This window comes from Ranitomeya variabilis, chromosome 2 (assembly GCF_051348905.1).
Source record: "Ranitomeya variabilis isolate aRanVar5 chromosome 2, aRanVar5.hap1, whole genome shotgun sequence".
Lineage (NCBI taxonomy): Eukaryota > Metazoa > Chordata > Amphibia > Anura > Dendrobatidae > Ranitomeya > Ranitomeya variabilis.
Window position 1 is genome coordinate 48,693,364 of NC_135233.1, and position 26,354 is coordinate 48,719,717.

Sequence of the window (26,354 nt, forward strand, 5' to 3'; positions counted from 1 at the left end):
CAAATACCTTCAATTAGAAATGTAGCATAATTTTTTTTCTATTCGCTATGTCTCTTTCCTTATGTGCAGGCATTGCAAGACCTTAGGTATCCATGGTTACGACCACTGATATAGTGACAGTTAGCTAGTTGCTAATTGTCGTAACCATGGATACCCAAGGTTCTGCAATGCCTGCACATGACAAAAGAGACAAAGAATCCGAAAAACTAAACTATATTTCTAATTGGAGGTATTTGCTAATATTTTTACTACTACATATTGGGATAGGATCTTGGGGATGGGAATACCCCTTTAAGGGTGTGTCAGGCACCATGTGATCAGCGACTCTCAACTTGGAATATGGAGGTGAAAGAGGCTGGATATCTCCTTTAAATCATGGGAGGACAAGGTGAGGAGTCTGATTTGGACACAGAAAGAAAATATATAGAAGTAGACTGAGTTGTTAAATCATCTCCAAATTAAAGTAATTAAAAGCTAAATTCAGACGGACATAATGCAGCGCTGGTATGTGGACTGTGATGCCCGGACTGACCCCGACCCTAACATGCAGCCTCGGAGAGGCCGCAGCTTTGGGTTAGGAGACCCACAGTCAGTAAGAGATCGGACAAGCTTACGGTGTAACGCTGCAGAGCCGTGCCGGGATCTACTCCACCGCCCGCATGTTCTGACCCGATTACGGTCTTGCTCTGTTGATGTTTGAAAAGAACCTGAGAACTTTCCTGGACACGACAGAAGAGCTACAAAGGAAAGACCGTAAGTGAGAGGGTGTCAGACATATATGGTGCAGGGTGATGACCGCTGCCTCGATCCATGGCAGTTACCTTCTTCAGCAGGTAACACAGCTGCTGTCTGATGGAAGGAGACTGACAGTTCAGGTTGTACTTCAGAAAGAACGTAATCAAATCCATTTCATCCAGGGAAACGACTTCAGTGCTCCAGTGGCTTTCGCAGAGGAGGCCGAGGGCATCAATACGAATCTAAGGAAAAATATTAAAAATAATAATAATCACTTTCACTTCTCATTAACCGCACTGGGACACATAATAGCTAACAAATGGTCCGCAATGTGTGATGTTTGGGCCTTGAAGGGTTTTTTTTTTGTTTTTGTTTTTGTTTGTTTTTTTAAACTGGACCCCAAACACTTCCAGTAATGAATGTTTAAGCTGCAGTGGCGAGGTCACGTCAACCGCTCACATCGGTGATGGAGAAAATCACTGAGCTCTGCTGATGTAGACAACATGAGCAATTAGGCTCAGTGATTGGCTGCAGCACTGATGTACGCCATCGTTGTGGCGTCACCGCTGCCATCGATACACAGAGACCTGAAAAGCGGCGATGAACTGAAGAGAGAGAGTACCATCTGTATTTGTTACTCTGCATTACAGGAAGAGTTTGGCGTTCATTTTTCTGAACGTGGAAAACTTCTTTAAGAATGGCCAAACACTTTACAAAGCCGTCAGTCCTTTTAGAAGTTTGTCCTCCCTGTATCCCAGTCTGCCTCCTGTGCTCTGATACCAGTACGCCCTCCCTTCTCCCTCAGTTAGGATATGACCGCCATGTTGCTAGCATCATACATACAGAGCTCTGGCTCAGAATAGTCATTTTTTTTACTCACTGTAATTGTGCATAACTACAAAAATTTGGCTAGAAAATAAACAGTTTTCTGGAATCTTCATATGTGCCTCTGCAGTCGAGTCAAGCTATCTGATGAAGTCTCTTCGTGTAAGTACTGGTACATAGAGACATCCATAGAAACTGAGTCCCACACTCGCAACCTAGATATGGAGTCAGAATACTGTTGGGATGTTTGGTTATTCCTCCCTACTTCTCCATACATACACGTTTGGTTAGCTTGGTTGAGAGAGTTTGCGGTGACCGGTCTCCTACAGAAGGAGTTCAGTGCTTACAAGCCCTTTTTTTTTTGTACAGCTTGTAAGTGCTGCTCTGAAGCTGCATCAGTGCCATTTGCCTCCTTCGGTACTGCGGTGGCAGAGCTGCCTGTTCTTGCAGCATGGGAGAGTGCAAAGTTCAGACCATGTCACTAGTCCAAACTGCCAAACAAGCAGGAGTGCGCCGCACCCTGTCAAGTAAGAAACCAGGAGCGGGAGAGCAGTGCACTCTAGCAGAAAATGAAAAACACTTTTTGCACATGGATTTGCATTGAAATCCAGGTGTCTGAACATACTGCTGCCCTCTCCACCACCTCCCATTCTGCCACTGTATTCTCTCCGAAGGAGACAATAGGTTGGGGGTTGCAGCAGCTCTGGGTGGTGGTGAGTAGAGTTGAGCAAATTTGATCTGGTCCCTGCTTATTCAGCACAGCAGTTACACAGCCATGACACATGCAGCTGCGGTGCCGGACAGCTGATCCGCCGGCACGCTCCATGTATCCGGGTTCACTCTGCAGCTTATTTGGTAAGCGCTATAGCTTACCGAATAAGCCGGGACCTGATCAAATTCACTCAACTCTAGTAGTGAGGTGGCAGCAGGGTTATTGCAGGCCGTAGGTTTTCCTGTAGAGATGAGTTTCCAGGTTGAGTCTGAAGGTTCCGAACGTGGGAGACAATCGGACGTGTTGGGGCATTGAAACCCTGAGGATGGAGGATGCTCGCGAGAAGTGTTGGAGGCGATTGGGTGAGGAACATACGAGCAAAGAGCAGAGGAGGTCGTGAGGATCGGAGATTACATGTTAGAAGATAATAGATTAGTTGGCAGACAACTAATCGAGACAGATTATGGACTGCCTTGTAAGTCATTGTTAGTAATGGGAACTGGACATATGGGGGAATTTAAAGCCAGCGAAGGGACTGGCAGAGGGGAAAGGGAGTAATAGGAAGTTTGTGATGTGATGGAGAGAATGGCTAATTAAATAAATTATTAACCTTACATAAGCTAGTTCATATGTAGTGTGGCAAGATGGCGTCTGCATCCTGGAACTATGCCCTGGAAGGAATCTTTGGAATGGGAAAGTGGATACACTGAAGACTAAGTATGGATCAGACCTAGTATGGACCTATCACAGACCGACACCATGGCTGCTCAGGAGCTGTGCAACACCCTCTATACGCCCGCTACATGATCTTTTATCTTTTGTTTTCTACTAATAAAGCCAGTTTAGTGCCAGCTCTCGCCGAGAGAGGACCACACATCTGACTTTGTGTCCAATGTAATTCTTCTATGCATGCACTCTGCTCATATTTATTAGGTCAGGGGCAGGCAATCACTAAGATCTCACCTTAAGAGATCTCCCCAACAGTGACATGAGCCAATTCTCCATAAGCAGATCACCACTAATAATGATCTAAGTTGACGGCCATTGGACAACTATCACACATGCATGGCCAATAAATTCGCCAGCTTGGTACCATTTGTGCTTTTATCTCCCACACAGTATTTAGTTCCTGGCATGGAAACTTGACCTGCTATAGTTGTTTTTCATTATCCTTTTTATTCTCTTCCCTTTTTAAAGCTCCCTGTGTATCTACAGACGTGACCTGATAACATGTCATCTGGACCATATCCTGACCCGCTATAGCTGCGCTGTCATTAATCAGCCATCCCATAAGCGCCTTGGTCAGCGATGCTAGGAGTTTCCATGACACGCATCAGAACTATAAATAAATGTCAAGACGAATCAATCATGTTAACCCAAAAATAAAGGGAACACTAAAATCCCACATCCTAGATATCACTGAATAAAATATTCCAGTTACTTTATTCATTACATAGTGGAATGTGCTGAGAACAATAAAACATAAAAATGATCAATGTAAATCACAACTAGTATCCCATGGAGGTCTGGATTTGGAATGATACTCAAAATCAAAGTGGAAAATCAAATTACAGGCTGATCCAACTTCAGTGGAAATTCCTTAAGACAAGGAAATGATGCTCAGTATTGTGTGTGGCCTCCACGTGCCTGTATGACCTCCCTACAACGCCTGGGCATGCTCCTAATGAGGCGGCGGATGGTCTCCTGAGGGATCACCTTCCAGACCTGGACTAAAGCATCCGCCAGCTCCTGGACAGTCTGTGGAGCAATGTGGATGGAACAAGACATGATGTCTCAGATGTGCTCAATCGGATTCAGGTCTGGGGAACGGGCGGGCCAGTCCATAGCTTCAATGCCTTCATCTTGCAGGAACTGCTGACACACTCCAGCCACATGAGGTCTGGCATTGTCCTGCATTAGGAGGAACCCAGGGCCAACCGCACCAGCATATGGTCTCACAAGGGGTCTGAGGATCTCATCCCAGTACCTAACGGGGTCACTGTACCTCTGGCGAGCACATGGAGGGCTGTGCGGCCCTATAAGAAATATATGCAGATAGATACACTAGCGCTCCAAAAAGTGAGTTTGTGGGAAAAGCAGAGAAACAGATATACAGACATTTGTGAAAATCTGTAAAAAGAGCTTAAAAGTTACATTTAAAAAAATCTGTTGTGCTAAAACCTCCAAATAGGGCTTTATATGTATATTTGGAAAAACACACACATGTACCTTATAGAAGTCACCAATATGCATAAAGCTGGATAAACAAGTCTGCACAAAAGTGGGATGAATTGTTTTTCTTAACCAAAATGCACTGACATTAAATGAAAGGAACGTCAAATGTGACAGTTAAAGGTTGATGACTTTTTACAAATCAGTTTGGCCGTTTTCAGCTGCGGTTTACAGTCACAGTATTCCTTGCCCAGGACAAGTTGAAAGTGTTATTAGTCTTCTCTTCATTGGAGAAGCTGGATCCTGCCTGCAGAAGGGATTTTTTTTCTTCAGTAAGTACAAATATTCATTATGTCAACTAGGTGGCAGGTCAGTGAAGGATCAATGAATACCTAAGCAGAGCACCACATGAAGACCCCCCAGGTCCCACACACAGGTCGCCCCAGAGCACGAGCATATCATTAACTCAAAACTGAAAATAAAGATTAAACAACAACCACAAGACGGATTCCATCACCAGGTATCATTGTAATCAGTATAACGGTGCCGACCTGACCACTGTCTGTAGGTTACTGTGCACAATACTGCTGACAGATTCCCTTTAAGCTTCTGGGCTATGGATCTGTCCAGTAAGGAAGACGAAGTGATTGTGATCAATGTCTACTGCTTTGGTACGAATGAGCGACATTAGGTGCACCGGAGAGGAACAGCAAGGTGTCCCCAAAAAGGGAATGGTTTTGCAGGATTTAACCACAGACATTAACGTTCTCCATAGCCTACCTGACCGATTCTTCTCTAGTTTTGCTGGTGTCTTTGCCTGGCTACTACTACTGGCAGCATAAAGCGGTTCCTGCTCCCTATCAGGTTGCACAGGCAGTGCCAAAGCACCAGGACGGCACCTCCATAAGTGACGTCACAAGGCTTGCTTTGTCCTAGTAGTGTCAAGGGCATGAAGCAAATGCCAATGCATTGGACGATACAAGAGGAGGGCCGGACAGGGCCATAGAAAGGCATCCACCCACCAACAGGGCCGGCATCTGCTCCTGATGGAGCCCTACAAAATAATGTGCAGTGGCTACTGGTGTAAACCAGGCTGTAAGAAAGAGTCCATTAGGGTGGCATGAGGGCCCGACCTCCTGTAGTCAGACCTGTGCTCCATGTAGCTTGACTGGTATTTCCCTGAGAACACAAGGACTGGCAGGTCCACCATTGGTGCCCCAAATTCACACTGAGCACATAAAATAGACGTTAGGAGTCTGAGGATGCCAGGGTAAAAGCTATGCTGCCCGCAACATCATCTAGTATGGCTGGTTTGGCGTTGGTTCAGTGAGATCTTATGGATGCATATCTTTGGAAGGGCCCACAAAGCTCCACCTGACAACAGCAGTCAGAGCTCCGCTGGCCATGTACTGGGATGAAACCCTCAGAGCCGTTGTCAAACCTTACGCTGGTGAAGTTGGCCCTGGTGCAATGTTGTGCTTTATAGGTGTTCCCTTCATTTTTTCGAGCAGTGTATACATAATGAAAAAAATATGTGTGTATGTATAAGAAATTGGTGGCAATTGCCAAAATGGGCCAACAGTTGGGTGTCTGACGATGAAACACAGCCACCTGATTCTACTGATAGGAGACTAGTATCTGAAATAAAACAATCCCTTTAAGAGATGAGGTCACTTTTCCCCTCTCCTCCTTTCTCACCTGGTCATGTCGGTGCACAAGGCCTTGTTGTATTAAGCTTGTGGAGACTTTCCTGGTCCATGCGTAATTCTCGGTAAATCGGAGGTATCCGTGAGTGCGGGCAGTTCTCAAACAAGCCATCAGGGCACCAAGGGCACCGCGGTTATCGCCAGACCCTGAGGAAGAGAAATATGCACGTCAGAAAATAACAACCATAAATTAAATATTTTTGGACAGTAGAAACATTTGCAAATCATACATGGAAAGGTAAGAAGGTCTACATCCCAAGAAAACAGATTTGGGAGTAGAAATTCCCGAGTCACGGAGAGGAAATAGGAAAAGGGTCACGTAGCTGGATCAGCCCTACAGCCCCTTTATCCCCAGAGGTCGGACCCTCACTGATCACAAAGCGATGGCATAACCTTGAGCCTTGCAATACTTCATTACAAGCCAGAATGACTTAGACACGTCTTCTGACCATTATGACTTGTATCCGGCATTTTGCCATGAGTTTTCCTATTTCCAGGTTTTATTTCTACTTTTCAGTCATCTCTGAGCTGGTGGGTGAAGACTAGCCGCTACGATGTCTCCCACACACAGTACAAAGTGAGTGATTCTTGTTCTCCTGTTTTTAATCTAGCACATGTTCAGTAGCAGCAATTTGGAGGACATTGCACTGCAGTACTGAGCAGTGTAGCTGTGAATCCAACACTGGGATGTGATAAAACACTCACTAGAAAGCTGCAGCATCGTCTATGTGCATCTCTGCTCTTTTTTTACATCAAGATACATTTTATCATTATTTTTTTTAATGAATGAATGAATGATAGGCTCAAGAGGCAGTGGGAGGAGAAGTGTCTCATATGTATTATTGATTAACGTAAAGTTTTTTTAAACCACCTATGACCCTTTAGCTGGCATTTAAAGGGGTTTTGGAAATTTGGTTTATTTTTTTGTTCGGTTGTATAGGATAGGCAAATCTGACTTACCAATATTTAGGGATGCCGAGGTCTTGAGATTTTCAATCATGTAATGTAAACTATCTGGGTTACACTTAAGCAACTTTGGCAAATAATAATCAATGACGTAAGTGGTCTGCGTCACATGTTCCTCGCATAGGCGCACGATGAGGGGGGTCACCCAGACAGTTTGCCATCGCGCAATCCAACAGCTTTCCCCCATGGCCTGAAGTTGTTTCTTGTGGTTTATAAACATGGCTTCCAATAGGTTACTGGCGTAAGGAGCGAAGGACTGGTCCGACATGACATCCAGGATCTGTGACGGGATCCTTTCATCCACGGACAACAGCCGCTCGGTTCCCACGCTTTCCACCAGACAGGCCAGCGATGCGTATTTCCCCTTCGAGTGCCACTCCAAACTCAACAGTTTCTGCGTAAGTTCGGCCAGAAATGGGTCCTCATCTCCAGAGCGTCCGGCCAAGGCGGCATGATGGATTTTAAGGATGTTTTTGAAGATGAGCTTTGTTTGATGTCGGACGGCGTCCAAAGGGTGTTCCCAATGTGCGTACACGTACTCGAGGAGATTGCAGAGCGCCCTCGAGTGGCCAGTAAGATTCTCTCTCAAGTCTCTTGAACATGAGGAGCTCAGAAGATCTGCAGCAGAACTTGTCCACAAGGCTAACGTCCGCGACAGAAACAAAGCTGTGCTGGAGTCTCTTAGGCTAGAAAAAAAAACACAAGAAACAATAAGCAAAAAATTACTATTATCTAACCAAAAATTATATATATATAAATAGATAGATAGATAGATAGATAGATAGATAGATAGATAGATAGATAGATATAGATATAGATATATATATATATATATATATATATATAAATAAAATTAATTTATTATCTATCAAAAAAATAGCAAAAAAATGATGAAGGCAGCACACCAATAGCTGAAATTTCACGTGCGGTTTATTGGCTCATGTGCAACGTTTCGGTCCCAATTTTGGACCTTTCTTGAGAAAGACCTGTCATGGTGGGGGAACCCTGTGGTTAGGAATACAACCCCATTCACCTGCCGGGGTCAGAGCCGACCGTCAGGGAAGGCATACGCTCAGGAGGTACGCGCCATACGGTGGCCACTGCCTGGACAGATTTCGAGGCATCCGTCCACCGTAGGGACTTCTAGTAAAGGAACGTATACCCCATGGTGTACATTTCTTCTTAGTAGCCCTCTGTGTAGGACGTGCAGTCTGCTGCGCTTTAGCCAGAGGCTGTAAGAACACGCTTTTGGCCTCCATCTGGTGATGGGTCGTCTATTGGTACATTACAATACCTCCTGACATATACTGTAGGCTACGTGCACTGATATAGTGCGGACTTAAGTCTAAACTTGCATTTGGTGTACATATACCAGAGTAATGTGTCTAGGGGATGTGCAGATTCTCATATTCTGTTACCTCTTGTAGAGTGGGTGCTATTTCTGCCAGCATGATAGGAGCTAGAACTTCCCTTACTTCCTGACATGCATTGCTCCTGCCATTGTCCAATGACTAGCCTGCAATAAACCTCCTTTATGCCTGTGCACAGTATGACAAACAGTAGCGACATTCTGTAACCTTGAATTCCTGCTGCTCGGCACGGATTACACTCGACAGCAAGCAGTAAACAGCAAAAACTGAGATACCTAGTGTCCGACACTTTGGGACGTAGGACAACATAGTTTATCAAATTAAATGGAGATGCCTAAAAATACACTGAGCCCTCAAGCACTGTACGTTTGTGTGAGGGATGGCACCTAACCTAATATAAGAGCTTACAACTTACTGTCAAAAACACAAACTCCAATGGACAGCCATTAAAGGGAATGTGTCAGCAGAATTTCACCCCCCAAAACTTAATATGAGTGTGTAGCTCTTTCAAAGATAAGTCCAGCAATACCTTTACATGGCCGGTCCGTTCCTCTGTTACTGAGAAATCAGGGTTTCAACGGATATGTCTATGAGGCTGAAGAGCTATGATAGATCTGAAGCCTCTGTCGCTCCAGCTCTATTCCCTACCCAGCACCACCTTCTTGACCGACAGCCTCCATGCTGTGGGACTTCAGACAAAGGAGCGGTCAGTCAAACAGAAGGCAGTGCTGGGTGGGGAATAGAGCTGGAGTGACAGAGGCTTCAGATCTACCATAGCTCTTCAGCCTCATTTGCATATCAATTCAAACACTGATTTCTCAGTAACGGAGGGACAGACCGGCCATGGAAAGATATTGCTGGACTTGTCTTTGAAAGAGCTACATGGGCATATAAATAGTTTGGGGGGTGAAATCCCTCAACTTAGATTTTGGGGGCATAGAGAGTAATCAAGTATATTTCTTACCGAGCACTGAGGGACAGCAGGACCGTGAGGAGGTTTACAAGAAGCCTCTCCCCTCCATCACCTAGAGTCACAGCTTTCCATTCTAGCATGGCCAAGGCTCCTTGGCATAAAAAGAGAAGCGCAGCATCCGGCAGCTCCGAGCAGAGGGCATTGCAGCAGGCCATAAACCAATCTGGTACAGCAGGGGGATCCTCAGACGGCAAAACCAGATTATTTACCTGTAAAGTAAGGGCGCCATGTTAACTACACAATAACAAATACATCACCGCTATGGTCAAAGGGAATGAAATCGACACGGAGCAAAAACCAGAGAAATTCAAGGGATAATAAGCCGCATACAAAAAGTCATAGAAACCTGCAGAAGAACGGACGATGGAAGGGAAAAGCCGTGTACTTACTAAAGTCATCAGCTTATCACTGTCCACAATCATGGTCTTAAGATACAGAATGGCGGCCATGCCAGCAGTGCTCTGAATGTTTTGTAACAGATCATCTAGAGAAAAATAAAAGACAGATTATCACAATGTTCTCCCGCTGGCCACAGTATTCCTTCACAGACCAGGATTTTAGCTTTGGGAATACTTTTTTATTTGGATGCATATATTTAGAGCTAAAAATCAACTTTGAAATTAGGTTTTAATAAAAATATTGCTCCGTTTGTCTTCTATAGTGTGGCCTTATTTTATTGATGGCTGCAGAATGAGTTAACTGAGATTCCATGAGTGAGCCGGCTCTTACACCAGAGCTTGTAAGTCTTCTCTGTCCTTTTCTGAGCTCATCTTATCTGATTTACGACCACAGACTACATCAAAGGGGAACGCGCTGGAAAAACAAAAAGCCTCTAAAAGCCAACATTGCAAACATTTTAATGAAACCCAATTGCAAAAGTGATTTTTTTTTTTTAGCCCAAATACGTCATGCATTTAAAGAGGTGTACTCATGCTAAAAAGAAGGGGGGAATAGAAGACAACTTTTCATAATGGGAGTGCTGGAGATGGCCGAATGTTTGACCGACCTCCACTCCACCCAACCTGGCCTCTGAAGAGCCCCAGGTCTCGGGATCAAGGGGTGGGGGGGGAATGGGACTCCCAAAGAATGGACATCCCTTTTAATATGAATTATATACATATATAAGACTCTGTTATTGAAAGCTGAATCATTGAAGGTGAACCATTAGGTCTTCATTGGGTGGGTACGGCAGCAGATGAAAGACCTCTAAGTGCAAATTATGCCCAAAATGCAGAAGCGAATGCAGCTAGAACACTTCTCTAACCGTCCAGTAAGAAGCCACAGAAGCAGTGGAGCAGATCGCACATCGTCTTCCACAATGGACACTGCGTGTCCTGCTGCAGAGCGTCCCGCTGCAGAGCGTCCCGCTGCAGAGCGTCCTGCACAGACTCCGGGCACTTCTGCAGCAGCACCATAGACAACTTGACAGCTGTTAGGAGGTCGTGCATGAGCTGGGTCTGGGCGAGACCGTCACCCAGGATTCTCCTAAGAGACAAAATACATAGATATAGAACAAAGTAAATCTCATCCTTGTAACCCGGCATTGTTATTTTGGCCAAACTTCTTTTGACGATTTTATTATATTTTTTTTAAAGGGATTATCCGGCCTTAGGCTACAAATCCGCAGTCACTCTATGTGACTGCAGACGTGTGAATCCTGACAGCGCATGTACGGTCATCTGTATGCATGCAGTCACGTGCCTACTAGACGTACATAGTGTAGCTCAATACAAGTGTATTCGAGCAAGCCTGACACGTCTAGTCGGAATGTGACCGGAAGTAGGCAAAACATAATCTTGCGCTCACATGACCGCCTGATTCCGGCGACAGAGAATCCCGACAGTGCAGACTTGTAACCTAAGGCAGGGCAACCTATTTAAAGGAATACTACCATTCAGTACATTTATGCACATCCACAACACATGCCAAAAAAGCATAATAAACGCAGAATTATAAAGCAGGGTTTAACTACACAACGACGCTTCTTTTAACACTCCATAGTTCTCCGCATAAAGCAGCCACTTGTGCTGAAGAAACCCCAAATAGACCTCACTTCCTTTAATATTGTTGGTGGAGGCATAGATCGTCCCCAGGCCTATGTTATGCCGTACGGTGGTAACATGACATCCATAGATGGGAATACTTTACATACAGTAGCGGACAATAAACTGTATTTTTCAGGCAGGCTATGGGTTTTTTGCTTTTTCTTGAAACCCGCCAAGTATTGAGGTTTTGTCATTGATTCAATAGAAGGAACTTGGCAGCGTTCTCGGTTTTGCACCATAGGTCATGTACAAAGAGACGAAGAATCGGCTCCGCTTCACAAGAGCGAAGATTACAGGATAAGAATACGAGCGGTGACAATAAGTTCTTTTATCAAAGATGATAATAGGCTGGAACAGTTCACAAAAAAATATGATGTTCTGTACTCACTTGTTTTGACCCTGGAATGTATGCAGAACCTTCAGCAGGAACAGGAGAGCTGCGAAAACAGAACACAATATTCACAGATGTCAGTGTCCTTGAACCATACGATAAAAGCACTTATGTGCCGCCTCTCTTCCACCACGCATTTATCCTGAAGAAACTGAACCTTGTCTCAGAAAATATACATTTTTTGCATATTCTGCATGGCAAGGTTACTACCGCTTACATATAATGTAGTGAACAGTGTGGCCACAAGGTGGCGCACCTGAGAAGAGAAAAGAAAGAAGAATTTGGAATCTGCACCGTTCACGTGCAAACATTAGGGATGAGGGAATCGATTCGCAGGACTCCGGTCTGATCACTGCTGCCAATTGATTATACCATCTCTAAAAATAACATAACCATGATGGGGGAGGTGTATCGTCCAACTTCAGGGGTAATGGCATGTGCATGGTTTACATTTAGTGATGAGCGAATATACTCGTTAGTCAAGATTTCTCGAGCATGCTCGGGGGTCCTCCGAGTATTTTTTAGTGCCCGAAGATTTAGTTTTTCCTGCCGCAGCTGAATGATTTACATCTGTTAGCCACCATAAGTACACGTGGGGATTCCCTAGCAACCAGGCAACCCCCACATGTACTTTTGCTGACTAACAGATGTAAATCATTCAGCACTGGCAAGAAAAACTACATCTCCAAGCACTAAAAAAATACTCGGAGGACCCCTGAGCATGCTCGAGAAATCTCAAGTAACGAGTATATTCGCTCATCACTATTTACATTATATATAGAAAAAAATAGCAAAAAATTAAAAAAAAAAAATCTACAAAAAAATATCTTGGTAGTTTTTCCTAAAAGATCTTTTTTTTTTGTTATGTAAATGCACTTATCCGCGTATAATTTAACATTCCCGCAGGTCCCCCATTCAACATACAGAAGCCCCCCGCACCGGTATATGGGTGCACACCATTTACCAGCTGCACAGGAAACAGCAGCAGCATCCATCCAGACTGTGACTACCTTCAGGCACATACAATAGGAACTCAAAAGATTGAGGAAGAGTCTCCTGGAGGGTAAGGTACTTGTAGTACAAGCTCTCTCCGCTGGGTGAACGTTCGCAGACCCCTTCTGAGTCAGTCTGCCAGCCGGCGTTGTTGGGGCAGGCTGCTTTCAGCTCTAGTGACTTTTTTGCCGTTCAATTTTTTGCCTATTTTGCTCTCATTTTTCGTTAGTTGCCGAAATTGATCAAAATGTTTGAAAAATTCATCAAGTCATTCTGGAAGATGGTGGTCAGCCCATTAATGAACGAGTGCTGCCCATTATTTGTGTGAATCGGCCATCACAGAATGAAGATTTCTGGCACTCACAGTAAAATTATTTTCGCATAGCCTTCATTGTTGGGGGACACAGGAATAATCATGGGTAATAAATAAGAATGTATCTTAGAAAAAAGCAGACCCCTCTCCAAGAGCCTACATCCAATTATTCAGTGCAAAACCAAGACACCCCCACCGCCAAACAAAGGAGGGTGCTGGGTCTCCCAATGAAGGCTCAACGAGACTTTATGGTGAGTAACAAAAATCTCCATTTCTCAGACATTTCATTCAGGGAAACAGGAATCATGGAATGTCCTAAAGTAATACCTGGGGTGTGAAAACTAATATCGGTACAGCAGAAGGAGGAATGGCAGTCTCTCAGATTACCACCCGAGCAACTGTCACTTGTAGTACCCTCCTGCTAAGACTTGCACCCATTGACGCAAAGGTAAGAGCTCCACAAAGATGAGGACTAAGCAACGGCCCTACGGGATGGAAAAATAGACGCCTGGAGGTGTATGACCCCGCAGGCTTCCACTACACAGGGAGTGAGCCGTACCCTGGCCGGGGCGACCTAACTTAGCAATTCGAGATGGTCCGACCTCGGCAGGAGCATAATGGGACGACCAACATGGCATCAGAATGTCAGATTGGGCAAAAACCTCTCAGAGAGATGAGAGGCAAAGTACCAAAAGGAAGGAAAGCAATCACATCGTGGCGGAGAACACACAACGGAGAAAGGAGAGAGCTAAAAATAAGACCACTCTGTCCTGGAAAACGAGAGAGACAGGTGAAAGTCATCACTCTGAGCCTCGCCTGATAGAAGGGATCGCTAAGAGGAAAAAAAAAAAAAATCGTTCTCCAAAAACTTTGGTGCCAGGAGGGTTTGACGACCATTCGTGGAGCCCGTACTAAAAGCGCCCCAACCTACTGAAGAGGATTCCTGTTCCTTTTTGGTTCCCCCTCATATATCATGTGCATATACAAACGCAACAAGCACCTAGACCCACACATCAATGCATGCATAGTAACGTTACTGACCTTCTGGCATGAGGCTAATGACGCAGCGGCCACCTGTAAGGAGAACACACAAAATAACCACAATACACAAACCTTTCTGATAAAGAGTCAAGAGACACCAGGTGATAAACTCTAGAACAGGTGATGCAGGTTTATGGGCGATTTTATTAAACAGAACCTGTCAAAGAATTCACGCTGCCTGAACCACGGGCAACACGAATGAGACCCCGGCTTCCTCATTACAGACATACGTCTTACTCCGGACGGCTGAGGCCCAGCTGATGGACAAAAGTGCGACTGCTGTGGGCCTGACGGCTCCGAGTCCCCAATTTACCCTCATTTTCTCTCTAGTGAGATGACAGAAGTTTCTATTCTCCTCGGAGTTTTTTTATGTGGATTTTACAGACAAATAAAACCGCTTCTAAACAGCGTGTGGCTTCTGTAAAGACGGGCTTTTTTATGCCTTTTTTTCTAGGTGATTTTGGATGAGCTTTTCATTTTAAAAAGTACAACTACAGTTTGGAAAGAAATGTTTCCACAGATACAACCTCTCCAAAACCACACAAAAATGTGAGAAAAAGGGGCGTTTGCTTCGAATTATGCATGGAAAACACACCAAAAGAATTGACATGATAGGTTTTTGTTTTAACAAGCATTAAAAGGCGCGTGAAAAAGAAGCGAGACAAGCACAATAGGCACATTTTCTCTTTAAAGGGGTTGTCCACTACTTGGACAACCCCTTCTCAACCTGTTTCCCCCAGTAAAATAATAACACTTACCGTAGATAGTGATGAGCGAGTATACTCGTTGCTCAGGTTTTCCCGAGCACGCTCGGGTGTCCTCCAAGTATTTTGGCGTGCTCGGAGATTTAGTTTTCGTTGCCACAGCTGCATGATTAGCGACTGCTAGACAGCCTGAACAAGTGAGGAATGCCTGTTAGGGAATTCCCACATGTATTCAGGCTGTCTAGCAGTTGCAAATCATGCCAAACGAAATCTCCGAGCACGCCAAAATACTCGGCTCGGGAAAACCTGAGCAACGGAGTATACTCGCCCATCACTACACTTAGACTATCCTACGGTACTGGCACCGTCTCAGCGGTGATGGCTCTGGCTCTCCCAGGGATCTCATGACATTATGTCAACGCAATCCCAGCAGACAATCAGTGCTGGCTTCACTCTCCCCACCAGAGCAGACATCGCTGGAACAGCACTGACACCGGAGAGGAGTAGAAGTGTTATTATTTTGCTGGAGGGGAAGCAGTTGTCCAAGTAATGGACAACGCTTTTAAATTGAATAATAGGCTTCTTGGAAGCAGTTGTGAAGGAAGTGTTTTTATGTAGATCTAGGTACTGGAACAATACCAAAAACCACGTAAAAATAAAAAGCTATGAACGAACATTCCCTAACACTGTGTAAGAAGCCAGGTAAAAACAGTTAAAGTGTAGTAATATTCGGCGCACTTACCCAGGGTGAAACCGTCCACACATGAAGCCAAATTATCCACCACTTTCCTGTAGCTTCTTGTATCTTCCACCGCAATGTCCCTCCGTAGGCAGGAGGTGAGCGCAGCGGCCGCGTCATTCTTACATGGATCTGGAATGCTGTTTAATAAGCTGCAAATCACCGAGAACATTCATCAATACCGGGATCATTTTTATTACAATTTTTTTTTTGTAAGATATAGTCACAGTTTTGTTTCTCCCATAACTTTTATTTCAACTTTTTTATAAAATGAATTGTTATAACCAAGTAGCTCAACAAAAGGGCTTATAAGAATACTTAATGGGGGATATCATAAGACAGGCTATAGTCTCTTAAAGGGGTTGTCCAGTAAAATCATCAAATTAAAGAGGTGGTAACTTGATGATGGCGGGGATCCGGACGCTGGGACCTGCACTGATCTGTAGAACGGGACACTTATCCCCTATCAGAAAGGATTGGAAGTGATCATGCTCGACCGCCGCTCCAATCATTTTCTATGGGGATGCGGAGCGCTGTGCTCGGCTCAGGCAGCCCCATAGAGAATGAATGGAGTGATGTTCCAGCATCCAACTGACCGCTACATTATGTAACAGAGAAAAAAAAATCCCTTGTTCTACCGATCGGTGCAGGTCTCCGTGGTTGTACCCCCACCAATCAGCAAGTTACAGATAACTTGGTTTAACTAGACAATCCCTTTAAAAAGCAGAGCCTTCCCAGGGGACACCTTCAGCATATGCAATAAATAAAGTTTGGTCTTTTACAGAGAAGGATGTCTTTGTATATTTTAATTAAAGAGAAAGGAAAAGCAGGGATGACGTCCTCTTCTTGTCTTCATGCTGCAGCTCTGGCGCAGGCGTACTGTGTCTGCCCTGAGGGCAGAGCAAAGTACTGCAGTGCGCAGGTGCTGGGCCTCTGTGACCTTTCCCGGCGCCTGCGCACTGCAGTACATTGCTCTGCCCTCAACAGGGAAGACAAAGTACGTCATCGTAAGATGGGAGGACCGCGACACCCATCAGACCAGAACCAGACCGGACCGCTCCTGGGTGAGTATAATCTAACCTGTTTTTCTTATCTTTCAGGTTACATCGGGGGCTTATCTAAAACATTACAGAATGCTGTAGATAAGCCCCTGATGCCGGTGGGCTTAGCTCATCTTCGATTTTGGGGGTGACAGGTTCCCTTTAACATACAAGTTCTCAGTTTTTCCAAGGACAGAATTGGTACCCATTATAATCTATGGCGCTGTTCACATGACCATGAATTTTCACGGACTGAGTGGTTGGCGTAAAATCGCGGAGACAAGTCCAATTTTGATCCAAGTCTCAGTTCAATCTCACCAATGCAAACCTAAGGGGCCGTGAAAAAAAAAAAAAAAAAAAATTTGAACACCATTCAGATGCCATGAGAGATTTTCATGGACTGTTTGTTATAAGAAGGTTGAAAAACCTTGGTTAGTTTTTTTGTTTTTTATCAGAGTAAAACGTATGAAACTCCGGTCAAAAACACTAATAAAACTCAGACTGAAAAATCACTGACGACTAGTGATGAGCGAGCGTGCTCAGATAAGGCGTTATCTGAGCATGCACAACACATAAAGGGATTACATGTTTGTTAGATGATCTCTGCATGTGTTGCGGCTGTCAAACAGCCACGAGACCTGCAGCCGCGGGGACTCGACCATAGCATTCGAGCATGCTGGAGACACTATTAGCACTCGAGCATGCTCAGATAACACCTTATCCCAGCACGCTCGCTCATCACTACTGACAACTGAATGAGACCTTAGTGCTCGATCAGACTTCAGTTTTTCTTGGGCGAGATCTGTGTTTTTCTTGGATAGAACTCGTTACCTATCGTAGTATATGGAGTCTGAGTATTTTTGCCGACTTTGTGGTCGCACAGAATCACAGAGACTTGTCCGACTTTAATCCAAGTCTCGGATCTCTTTCTCCAATGCAAGTCTATGGGTCCGTGGAAAAAAAATAAAAATTGGGACAGTACTCAGATGCCATCCGTCCATCATTGACTGCTTGGTATGACAATGTTCAGAAATCCCCCACCGCGAGAAAACTGATGAAAATTGGGCCAAACAAAAAACTGATGGAACTTGGACTGATGAAAAATTACTGACGTCTCAACGAGCCCCAAGGGAGACTAAGGAAGCTAAAAAAAATAATAAATCATGGACCCGGCTCACATCTAGAAATGAGCGAACTGCAATTTCAGGCTCTACATGAAAAGGCACAAATATATTAGAAGGTCAGCTTAGGTTACCTTGCCAAAACCTTTTTAAGGGGGTTCTTGGTGCCAACCGTAAAGTACATTTCAGCTAACACATCCATGCAGCAGCGGAGCTCGTCCGCACTGTAGGAGCTGCCGGGCAGGCTTTCCAGAAGGGGCGCAATCTGAAATGGAAAACATAAAAAATAAAGGTTAGAGGAATTTCTTGCGTTGTCAGCGCTGTAAACCATGAATGTTCAAAGACGTTATCCAGCAGCATCTGAATACCGGGCGGGACAGGGGATCCTTGTTCCCAGTGATCACACTTATTCCCAAGGACAGGCGCTGAATGCAGTTAGCCCCTTTCACCAGTTAAGGATGGGCCCACTTACCCCCCGTTCTTGACCAGACACATTTTATGGTCTTTTTGTACAAGAGATATAAAAAAATTCAGATACACACGTCATTTTTGCATCCATTTATTGTGATATATGGGGCTTCATTTCTATGTCACTGTCATATTCTCCATGGTTTTGCCAATATCGGGCAGTACTGGTGATAAAATAAGGTAAATAAAGTGTCTGTTTTTCCCTTTTTTTTTTTTACTTTAATTTTTTTATGACCATTAAAATATATTTAAAACTTTGACCCCCATTTATATGTTGGACACAAGGGAGTGGTGGGGGGTTGTAACAGCAATTTGGACTGACAGTGGCATTTTTTTTGTATTTATTTTGTACCTGATATATTTTTATTCTTAGATTGTTTTTTCATTTATTTTACACATTGTGCCCCCCACAAGGTTATAAAAGGTATTTAAACACTGAAATATTTTTAATTTCATGTTATTTTCCCTGTAACTTGGGTTGGTAAATTAGCCCCAAGTCACAGGGGAAGTGCAGTTTGCAACAGAGCTATCCATGTCCCCTATGAGCCAGCAGCTCCTGCTCCCTCCCTATATACAGTAATTACATGACCGGGGTGTATGGAGGAAGGAGCGCAGTCACCTCTTCCAATTACTATGGACACAGCGCTTGTTTAGATAAAGAAGGCACAGGCAGTAATAAACCGCCTCTGCCTTCTCAATGGGGACTCCAGAAGTCTCTTGACAGCCGGATCCCAACTTCTGCAGCTACAAGATCACGTGTAACATCACAGCAGAGTAGGAGCCGGACCCCTTGGGACGTTTAAAGTCTATGGGTGGTCCGGAAGCCCATAGATTCATGTATATTGCTTTCTTTCTCAAGATCTCAGGAATAATCTACAAGTAAAGCTTTCATGAAGAATCAATGCCGACTCTACAGTTTCTTGTAGCTTCATTCCCATGTAAAAGAAAAACTCACTGCTAGGCCAAGATCTCCCAGAGTTTTTAGAGGCTTTCAATAACGGTGAGTTTTTCAAGTGGAAACTTCTTCAGAAGACACTTTTTTTAGGAAGTTTTTTTTTTTAAGTTTTAATTTTTTTGAAGGATTTGGGAAGAACATTTATACGTGCTTTTAGCTCTCTCAAAGATAAATCCAAGAATACCTGTCCATGGCCAGACTGTTCACCCGTTCCTGGGAAATAAGCATTTAGATATGAAAATAAAGCTTAAAGGGAACCTGTCACCCCCAAAATCGAAGATGAGCTAAGCCCACCGGCATCAGGGGCTTATCTACAGCATTCTGTAATGCTGTAGATAAGCCCCCGATGTATCCTAAGAGAAGAGAAAAACAAGTTAGATTATACTCACCTGGGCGGGTGGTCCGATCCGGAGGGCATCGCGGTCCGGTCCGGGGCCTCCCATCTTCATAGGATGACGTCCTCTTCTGATCTTCACGCTGTCCTGTTGAGGGCAGAGCAAAGTACTGCAGTGCGCAGGCGCCGGGAAAGGTGAGAGAGGCCCAGCACCTGCGCACTGCAGTACTTTGCTTTTCCCTCAACAGGACAGAAAAAGTACGCCTGCGCCGGAGCCGCAGCGTGAAGACCAGAAGAGGATGTCACCTGATGAAAATGGGAGGCCCCAGACCGGACGGCAACACCCATCGGACCGGACCGGGACCGAGACCGCCCCTGGGTGAGTATAATCTAACCTCTTTTTCTTATCTTTTAAGATACATCAGGGGCTTATCTACAGCATTCCAGAATGCTGTAGATAAGCCCCTGATGCTGGTGGGCTTAGCTCACCCTCGATTTTGGGGATGACAGGTTCCCTTTAAGTGCTTTTGGCATATGGAAGCACTCTGCAAGCCTCTGTTATGCTGGTTCTATTCCCTGCACAATGCCGCTGCCTCCTGCTTGCCCGACAGCTCCTTTGCTTGATATCACTCAGCAATGGAGTTGTCAGAGAATCAGAAGGAGGCATCACTGGGCGGGGAATAGAGCTGGAGTGACAGAGGCTTCAGATCTACCATAGCTCTTCAAATGCCGATTTCTTGGGAACATAGGAACTGACTGGGACATGTAAAGGTACTGCCGGTTTTAGCTTTGAAAGAGCCACATATGGATATAAATAGTATGAGGGGTGAAACCCTGGTAACAGATAACCTTTAACTATTTTGTGTAGCCTTTTGACAGTGCCTTGTTTGAAGCGGATTCCATCAAGATCTACTCTAAATTAGGGACCTGCACTTGTTTTTCTTTTCCAAACATTTTTTCAAAATCTACGGTGGGGGAGAAAAAATCCACAAAAAAAAAAAATGGATTTCCCATAGGTGGGTGCACGGACCGTCCGAGGGTCTCCGGACTCAGATTTGACTGCATCATAGTCATATATGGGTGCATATGAGACTGTGGAATTTGGGTCTGGAGACCTGTGGTCAGTCCACTCATCACGGATGTCTGAATGCAGCATAACCTGGAGCACCCAGTGTCAGTCAGCTGCTGCAAAGGGTAATAAGAAGTAATAAATGCACATGACAATAACATAGTTCTACCCCTTTACACATCACTAGACCACACATACAATATGGGGAACAGTTTCGGGCTCCACTGCACAAAAAGAAAAAAAGCATATTACGGAGTGGTATACTACTAATGTACTCAAGAAACAGGAGTGTCAAGCATCTCACCCACTCATCTCCGGGTTTCTGGACCAACAAAGAAAAGGGATTCTTTACTGTAACAGCAGCAAAACTATAGAACTCATAGAAAGCTGCCGTGATGAATTTACTAAGGGGCAGGCCTTTACTGAGGGCAATAATATTAGACTACAGAAGATGGGTCATTGCAGGAGGGAGGAGGGATACATTCGCCATATATTTTTCTTTCCTACTACATCAAGACTTTTTTCTGGATCAACGATGCTGGACAATAAGCTGGATGGACGCTTGCCGTTTTTCAGCCTTTCCTTTGCTCATGAGTCCTGTCTGCACTGTAAAGTGCTACAGGATGCTAGCTGCACATAAATAAAGAGATAATTTGGCAGAATGGTGGCTCAGTGGTTAGCACTGCACAGTGGCTCAGTGGCTAGCACTGCAGTGGTTCAATGGGTAGAACTGTTGCTTTTCAGCGCTGGAGTCCTGGGTTCAAATCCCACCAAGGATAACACCTGCAAGGAGTTTGTATGTTCTCTCCATGTTTGGGTGGGTTTCCTCCGGGTTCTCCGGTTTCCTCCCACATTCCAAAGACATATTGATAGGGAATGTAGATTGTGAGCCCCATTGGGGACAGCGATGATAATGTCTGTAAAGGGCTGTATCAGGAATGCATAATAAATACATATATTTAATGATATTACAGACCCTTCTGTAGCTTCTCACCTTCTTGACACGGTGGATTTGCTGAACGCCGTCGTGAAGTTGCAAACATTGCAGGAGCAGAGAAGGTAAACTCTCTTCTGTGTCATCTGTAAATGCTACAAATTGCAAACTACGATTACTGCATTGTCAAAAACACCAGAAACACAAAGTAAGGAATTGGAAGCTTTAATCCACAGTGAAACTTTTTGCAGCAAACTAATTCAAAAGACTATGGTACTGATGACTTAGGAGCCCAACATCCAGGACCACCAATGATCTGCAGCTACCTAGTCCCACGGCTGAAACATGCATGAGTGACCCTGGCCCAGTGACATCGGCCACCATATTCCTGTAGTTTTATTCCTGACCCGGCTTGTCACCCTGACTTCGTTCTTCTCCAGGCCCCCCTTTCCAATTATGACTTCGGCTTGTTCTCTCTGCATTGACCCGGCTATTTCTCAGACCATGGTTTTGTCTACTGATTCTGTCCCTACTTCCATCCCTCATATAATTGTTCCGGCTATCTGACCAATTCTGCCTTAAGGGCAAGTTCACACTGGGCGCTTTCTCAGCATTTTTTTTTTTTTGTATCAAAACCGGATCTCTTGGCAGGAAAGAAGCTGCAGAAAAAAAATGTTTTGGTTGTTTTGTCTTGCGTTTCTTTTGCTGTTTTTGGCATGCTAGATTTGCCTCTTGAGCATGCTGAAAAAGTTCAGTGCAAAAAAAAAAAAAAAAAAAAAGTCCTATTCTACAGAATCAGGTTGTGGCACAAAAAAAGCCTTTTGCTGCGAATTTTCAGCGTTTTTTTTCACCACCTATTCATGTCAATGGGTGAAAAACACTGAAAAAAAAACGCTGAAAGAAGTGACATGCCCTATGACCAGAAAAACATGCAAAGCACAAAATCCTGATGACAAAAAAAAAAACAATGCGTGTGCATGAGATTTCTGAAATCTCATAGGCTTTGCTGGTTCTGTAATACGCAGACGAAAATTTGCATAAAAATACGCTTAATTGGAACTTACCCTAAATGGGTATTCGCATCACCAAAATGTTATCCCAATATGAAGTACAGTCGGTGTAACAATAATAATATTAGTAAATACCTCCAATTAGAGATGTAGTATAGTTCTTCTGATTCGCTATGTGTCTTTCCTCATGTACAGGCACTGCAGGACCTTAGGAATCCATGGTTACGACCACTAGCATGCAGCTGTCACAGTATCAGTGGTTGTAATCATGGATACCTAAAGTCCTGCAATGCCTGCACATAAGGAAAGGGACATAGCGAATCAGAAGAACTATACTACATTTCTAGTTTGAGGTATTTGCTAATATTATTACACCTACTACATATTGGGATAGGATGTTGGAGATGGGAATACCCCTTTAAGCTCGATCATATGGCTAGTAGATACTCTGTGAATGCAAACCTATGCAGCCTTGTTGCAAGTCCAGTTCTCTCTGTATGGGCTAAAGGATTAAGAAAGGGTTCATCTAGACCTGCTATAGGGGGTAACTTGCACCAAGTCTGTCCATAGCAAACTCTTTGATCTTACAAATCATAAAAAAGGAGCTGAGGTGTGAAAAGCCACAACTCATTGTGGGCACCAGGGCTGCTCTGTACACTGGGACCGGGTGTTGAGACTCCACTGATCTCATACTGAGGGTAGGTCATCAATATCATAGTCCTGGACAACCCCTTTAAGCATCATGGAATATAAATACTGTTTATCCTTTGTGATGTGTATACAGCAGTCTCAGTGTCTATGTAATGTATATATGCAGCAGCGTCTCAGTGTATCCCATGTGATGCATGGAGCAGAGTCTCAGTGTATCCCATGTGATGCATGGAGCAGAGTCTCAGTGTATCCCATGTGATGCATGGAGCAGAGTCTCAGTGTATCCCATGTGATGCATGCAGCAGTCTCAGTGTATCCCATGTGATGAATGCAGCAGTCTCAGTGTATCCCATGTGATGCATGCAGCAGAGTCTCAGTGTATCCCATGTGATGCATGCAGCAGAGTCTCAGTGTATCCCATGTGATGCATGCAGCAGAGTCTCAGTGTATCCCATGTGATGCATGCAGCAGAGTCTCAGTGTATCCCATGTGATGCATGCAGCAGAGTCTCAGTGTATCCCATGTGATGCATGCAGCAGTCTCAGTGTATCCCATGTGATGCATGCAGCAGTCTCAGTGTATCCCATGTGATGCATGCAGCAGTCTCAGTGCATCCCATGTGATGCATGCAGCAGTCTCAGTGTATCCCATGTGATGCATGGAGCAGAGTCTCAGTGTATCCCATGTGATGCATGCAGCAGAGTCTCAGTGTATCCCATGTGATGCATGCAGCAGTCTCAGTGTATCCCAAGTGATGCATGCAGCAGAGTCTCAGTGTAACCCATGTGATGCATGGAGCAGAGTCTCAGTGTATCCCATGTGATGCATGCAGCAGAGTCTCAGTGTATCCCAGGTGATGCATGCAGCAGTCTCAGTGTATCCCATGTGATGAATGCAGCAGTCTCAGTGTATCCCATGTGATGCATGCAGCAGAGTCTCAGTGTATCCCATGTGATGCATGCAGCAGTCTCAGTGCATCCCATGTGATGCATGCAGCAGTCTCAGTGCATCCCAAGTGATGCATGCAGCAGAGTCTCAGTGTATCCCATGTGATGCATGCAGCAGAGTCTCAGTGTATCCCATGTGATGCATGCAGCAGTCTCAGTGTATCCCATGTGATGCATGCAGCAGAGTCTCAGTGTATCCCATGTGATGCATGCAGCAGTTTTAGTGTATCCCATGTGATGCATGGAGTAGAGTCTCAGTGTATCCCATGTGATGCATGCAGCAGAGTCTCAGTGTATCCCATGTGATGCATGCAGCAGTCTCAGTGTATCCCATGTGATGCATGCAGCAGTCTCAGTGTATCCCATGTGATGCATGCAGCAGTCTCAGTGTATCCCATGTGATGCATGCAGCAGTCTCAGTGTATCCCATGTGATGCATGCAGCAGTCTCAGTGTATCCCATGTGATGCATGCAGCAGAGTCTCAGTGTATCCCATGTGATGCATGCAGCAGTCTCAGTGTATCCCAGGTGATGCATGCAGCAGTCTCAGTGCATCCCATGTGATGCATGCAGCAGTCTCAGTGTATCCCAAGTGATGCATGCAGCAGAGTCTCAGTGTATCCCATGTGATGCATGCAGCAGTCTCAGTGTATCCCATGTGATGCATGCAGCAGTCTCAGTGTATCCCATGTGATGCATGCAGCAGAGGCTCAGTGTATCCCATGTGATGCATGCAGCAGTCTCAGTGTATCCCATGTGATGCATGCAGCAGTCTCAGTGCATCCCATGTGATGCATGCAGCAGTCTCAGTGCATCCCATGTGATGCATGCAGCAGTCTCAGTGCATCCCATGTGATGCATGCAGCAGAGTCTCAGTGTATCCCATGTGATGCATGCAGCAGAGTCTCAGTGTATCCCATGTGATGCATGCAGCAGTCTCAGTGCATCCCATGTGATGCATGCAGCAGTCTCAGTGTATCCCATGTGATGCATGCAGCAGAGTCTCAGTGTATCCCATGTGATGCATGCAGCAGTCTCAGTGTATCCCAGGTGATGCATGCAGCAGTCTCAGTGCATCCCATGTGATGCATGCAGCAGTCTCAGTGTATCCCAAGTGATGCATGCAGCAGAGTCTCAGTGTATCCCATGTGATGCATGCAGCAGTCTCAGTGTATCCCATGTGATGCATGCAGCAGTCTCAGTGTATCCCATGTGATGCATGCAGCAGAGGCTCAGTGTATCCCATGTGATGCATGCAGCAGTCTCAGTGTATCCCATGTGATGCATGCAGCAGTCTCAGTGCATCCCATGTGATGCATGCAGCAGTCTCAGTGCATCCCATGTGATGCATGCAGCAGTCTCAGTGTATCCCAAGTGATGCATGCAGCAGAGTCTCAGTGTATCCCATGTGATGCATGCAGCAGAGTCTCAGTGTATCCCATGTGATGCATGCAGCAGTCTCAGTGCATCCCATGTGATGCATGCAGCAGAGTCTCAGTGTATCCCATGTGATGCATGCAGCAGTCTCAGTGTATCCCATGTGATGCATGCAGCAGTCTCAGTGTATTCCAAGTAATGCATGGAGCAGTCTCAGTGTATCCCATGTGATGCATGCAGCAGTTTCAGTGTATCCCATGTGATGCATGCAGCAGTCTCAGTGTATCCCAAGTAATGCATGGAGCAGTCTCAGTGTATCCCATGTGATGCATGGAGTAGAGTCTCAGTGTATCCCATGTGATGCATGCAGCAGTCTCAGTGTATCCCATGTGATGCATGCAGCAGTCTCAATGTCTATGTAATGTATATATGCAGCAGAGTCTCAGTGTATCCCATGTGATGCATGGAGCAGTCTCAGTGTATCCCATGCGATGCATGGAGCAGTCTCAGTGTATCCCATGCGATGCATGGAGCAGTCTCAGTGTATCCCATGCGATGCATGGAGCAGTCTCAGTGTATCCCATGCGATGCATGGAGCAGTCTCAGTGTATCCCATGCGATGCATGGAGCAGTCTCAGTGTATCCCATGCGATGCATGGAGCAGTCTCAGTGTATCCCATGCGATGCATGGAGCAGTCTCAGTGTATCCCATGCGATGCATGGAGCAGTCTCAGTGTATCCCATGCGATGCATGGAGCAGTCT

The 26,354-nt window shown here is 45.0% G+C and overlaps 1 protein-coding gene across 4 annotated transcripts in view; it reads right to left on the reverse strand.

The window, feature by feature from the left end:
• The window catches only part of THADA (THADA armadillo repeat containing), a 629,866-nt gene that overhangs the window by 595,958 nt on the left and 7,554 nt on the right, over positions 1–26,354 (reverse strand). For all 4 annotated transcript variants that reach the window (XM_077282381.1, XM_077282382.1, XM_077282380.1 and 1 more), the window contains exons 3-14: positions 21,667–21,761; positions 17,981–18,111; positions 15,689–15,837; positions 14,243–14,275; positions 11,893–11,941; positions 10,724–10,944; positions 9,849–9,943; positions 9,451–9,668; positions 7,111–7,802; positions 6,143–6,297; positions 822–977; positions 615–737 (exon numbers count right to left, since the gene is read on the reverse strand). In XM_077282381.1, the coding sequence (XP_077138496.1) occupies positions 615–737; positions 822–977; positions 6,143–6,297; positions 7,111–7,802; positions 9,451–9,668; positions 9,849–9,943; positions 10,724–10,944; positions 11,893–11,941; positions 14,243–14,275; positions 15,689–15,837; positions 17,981–18,111; positions 21,667–21,761 (2,117 nt within the window). The remainder of the gene's footprint in view (positions 1–614; positions 738–821; positions 978–6,142; positions 6,298–7,110; positions 7,803–9,450; positions 9,669–9,848; positions 9,944–10,723; positions 10,945–11,892; positions 11,942–14,242; positions 14,276–15,688; positions 15,838–17,980; positions 18,112–21,666; positions 21,762–26,354) is intronic.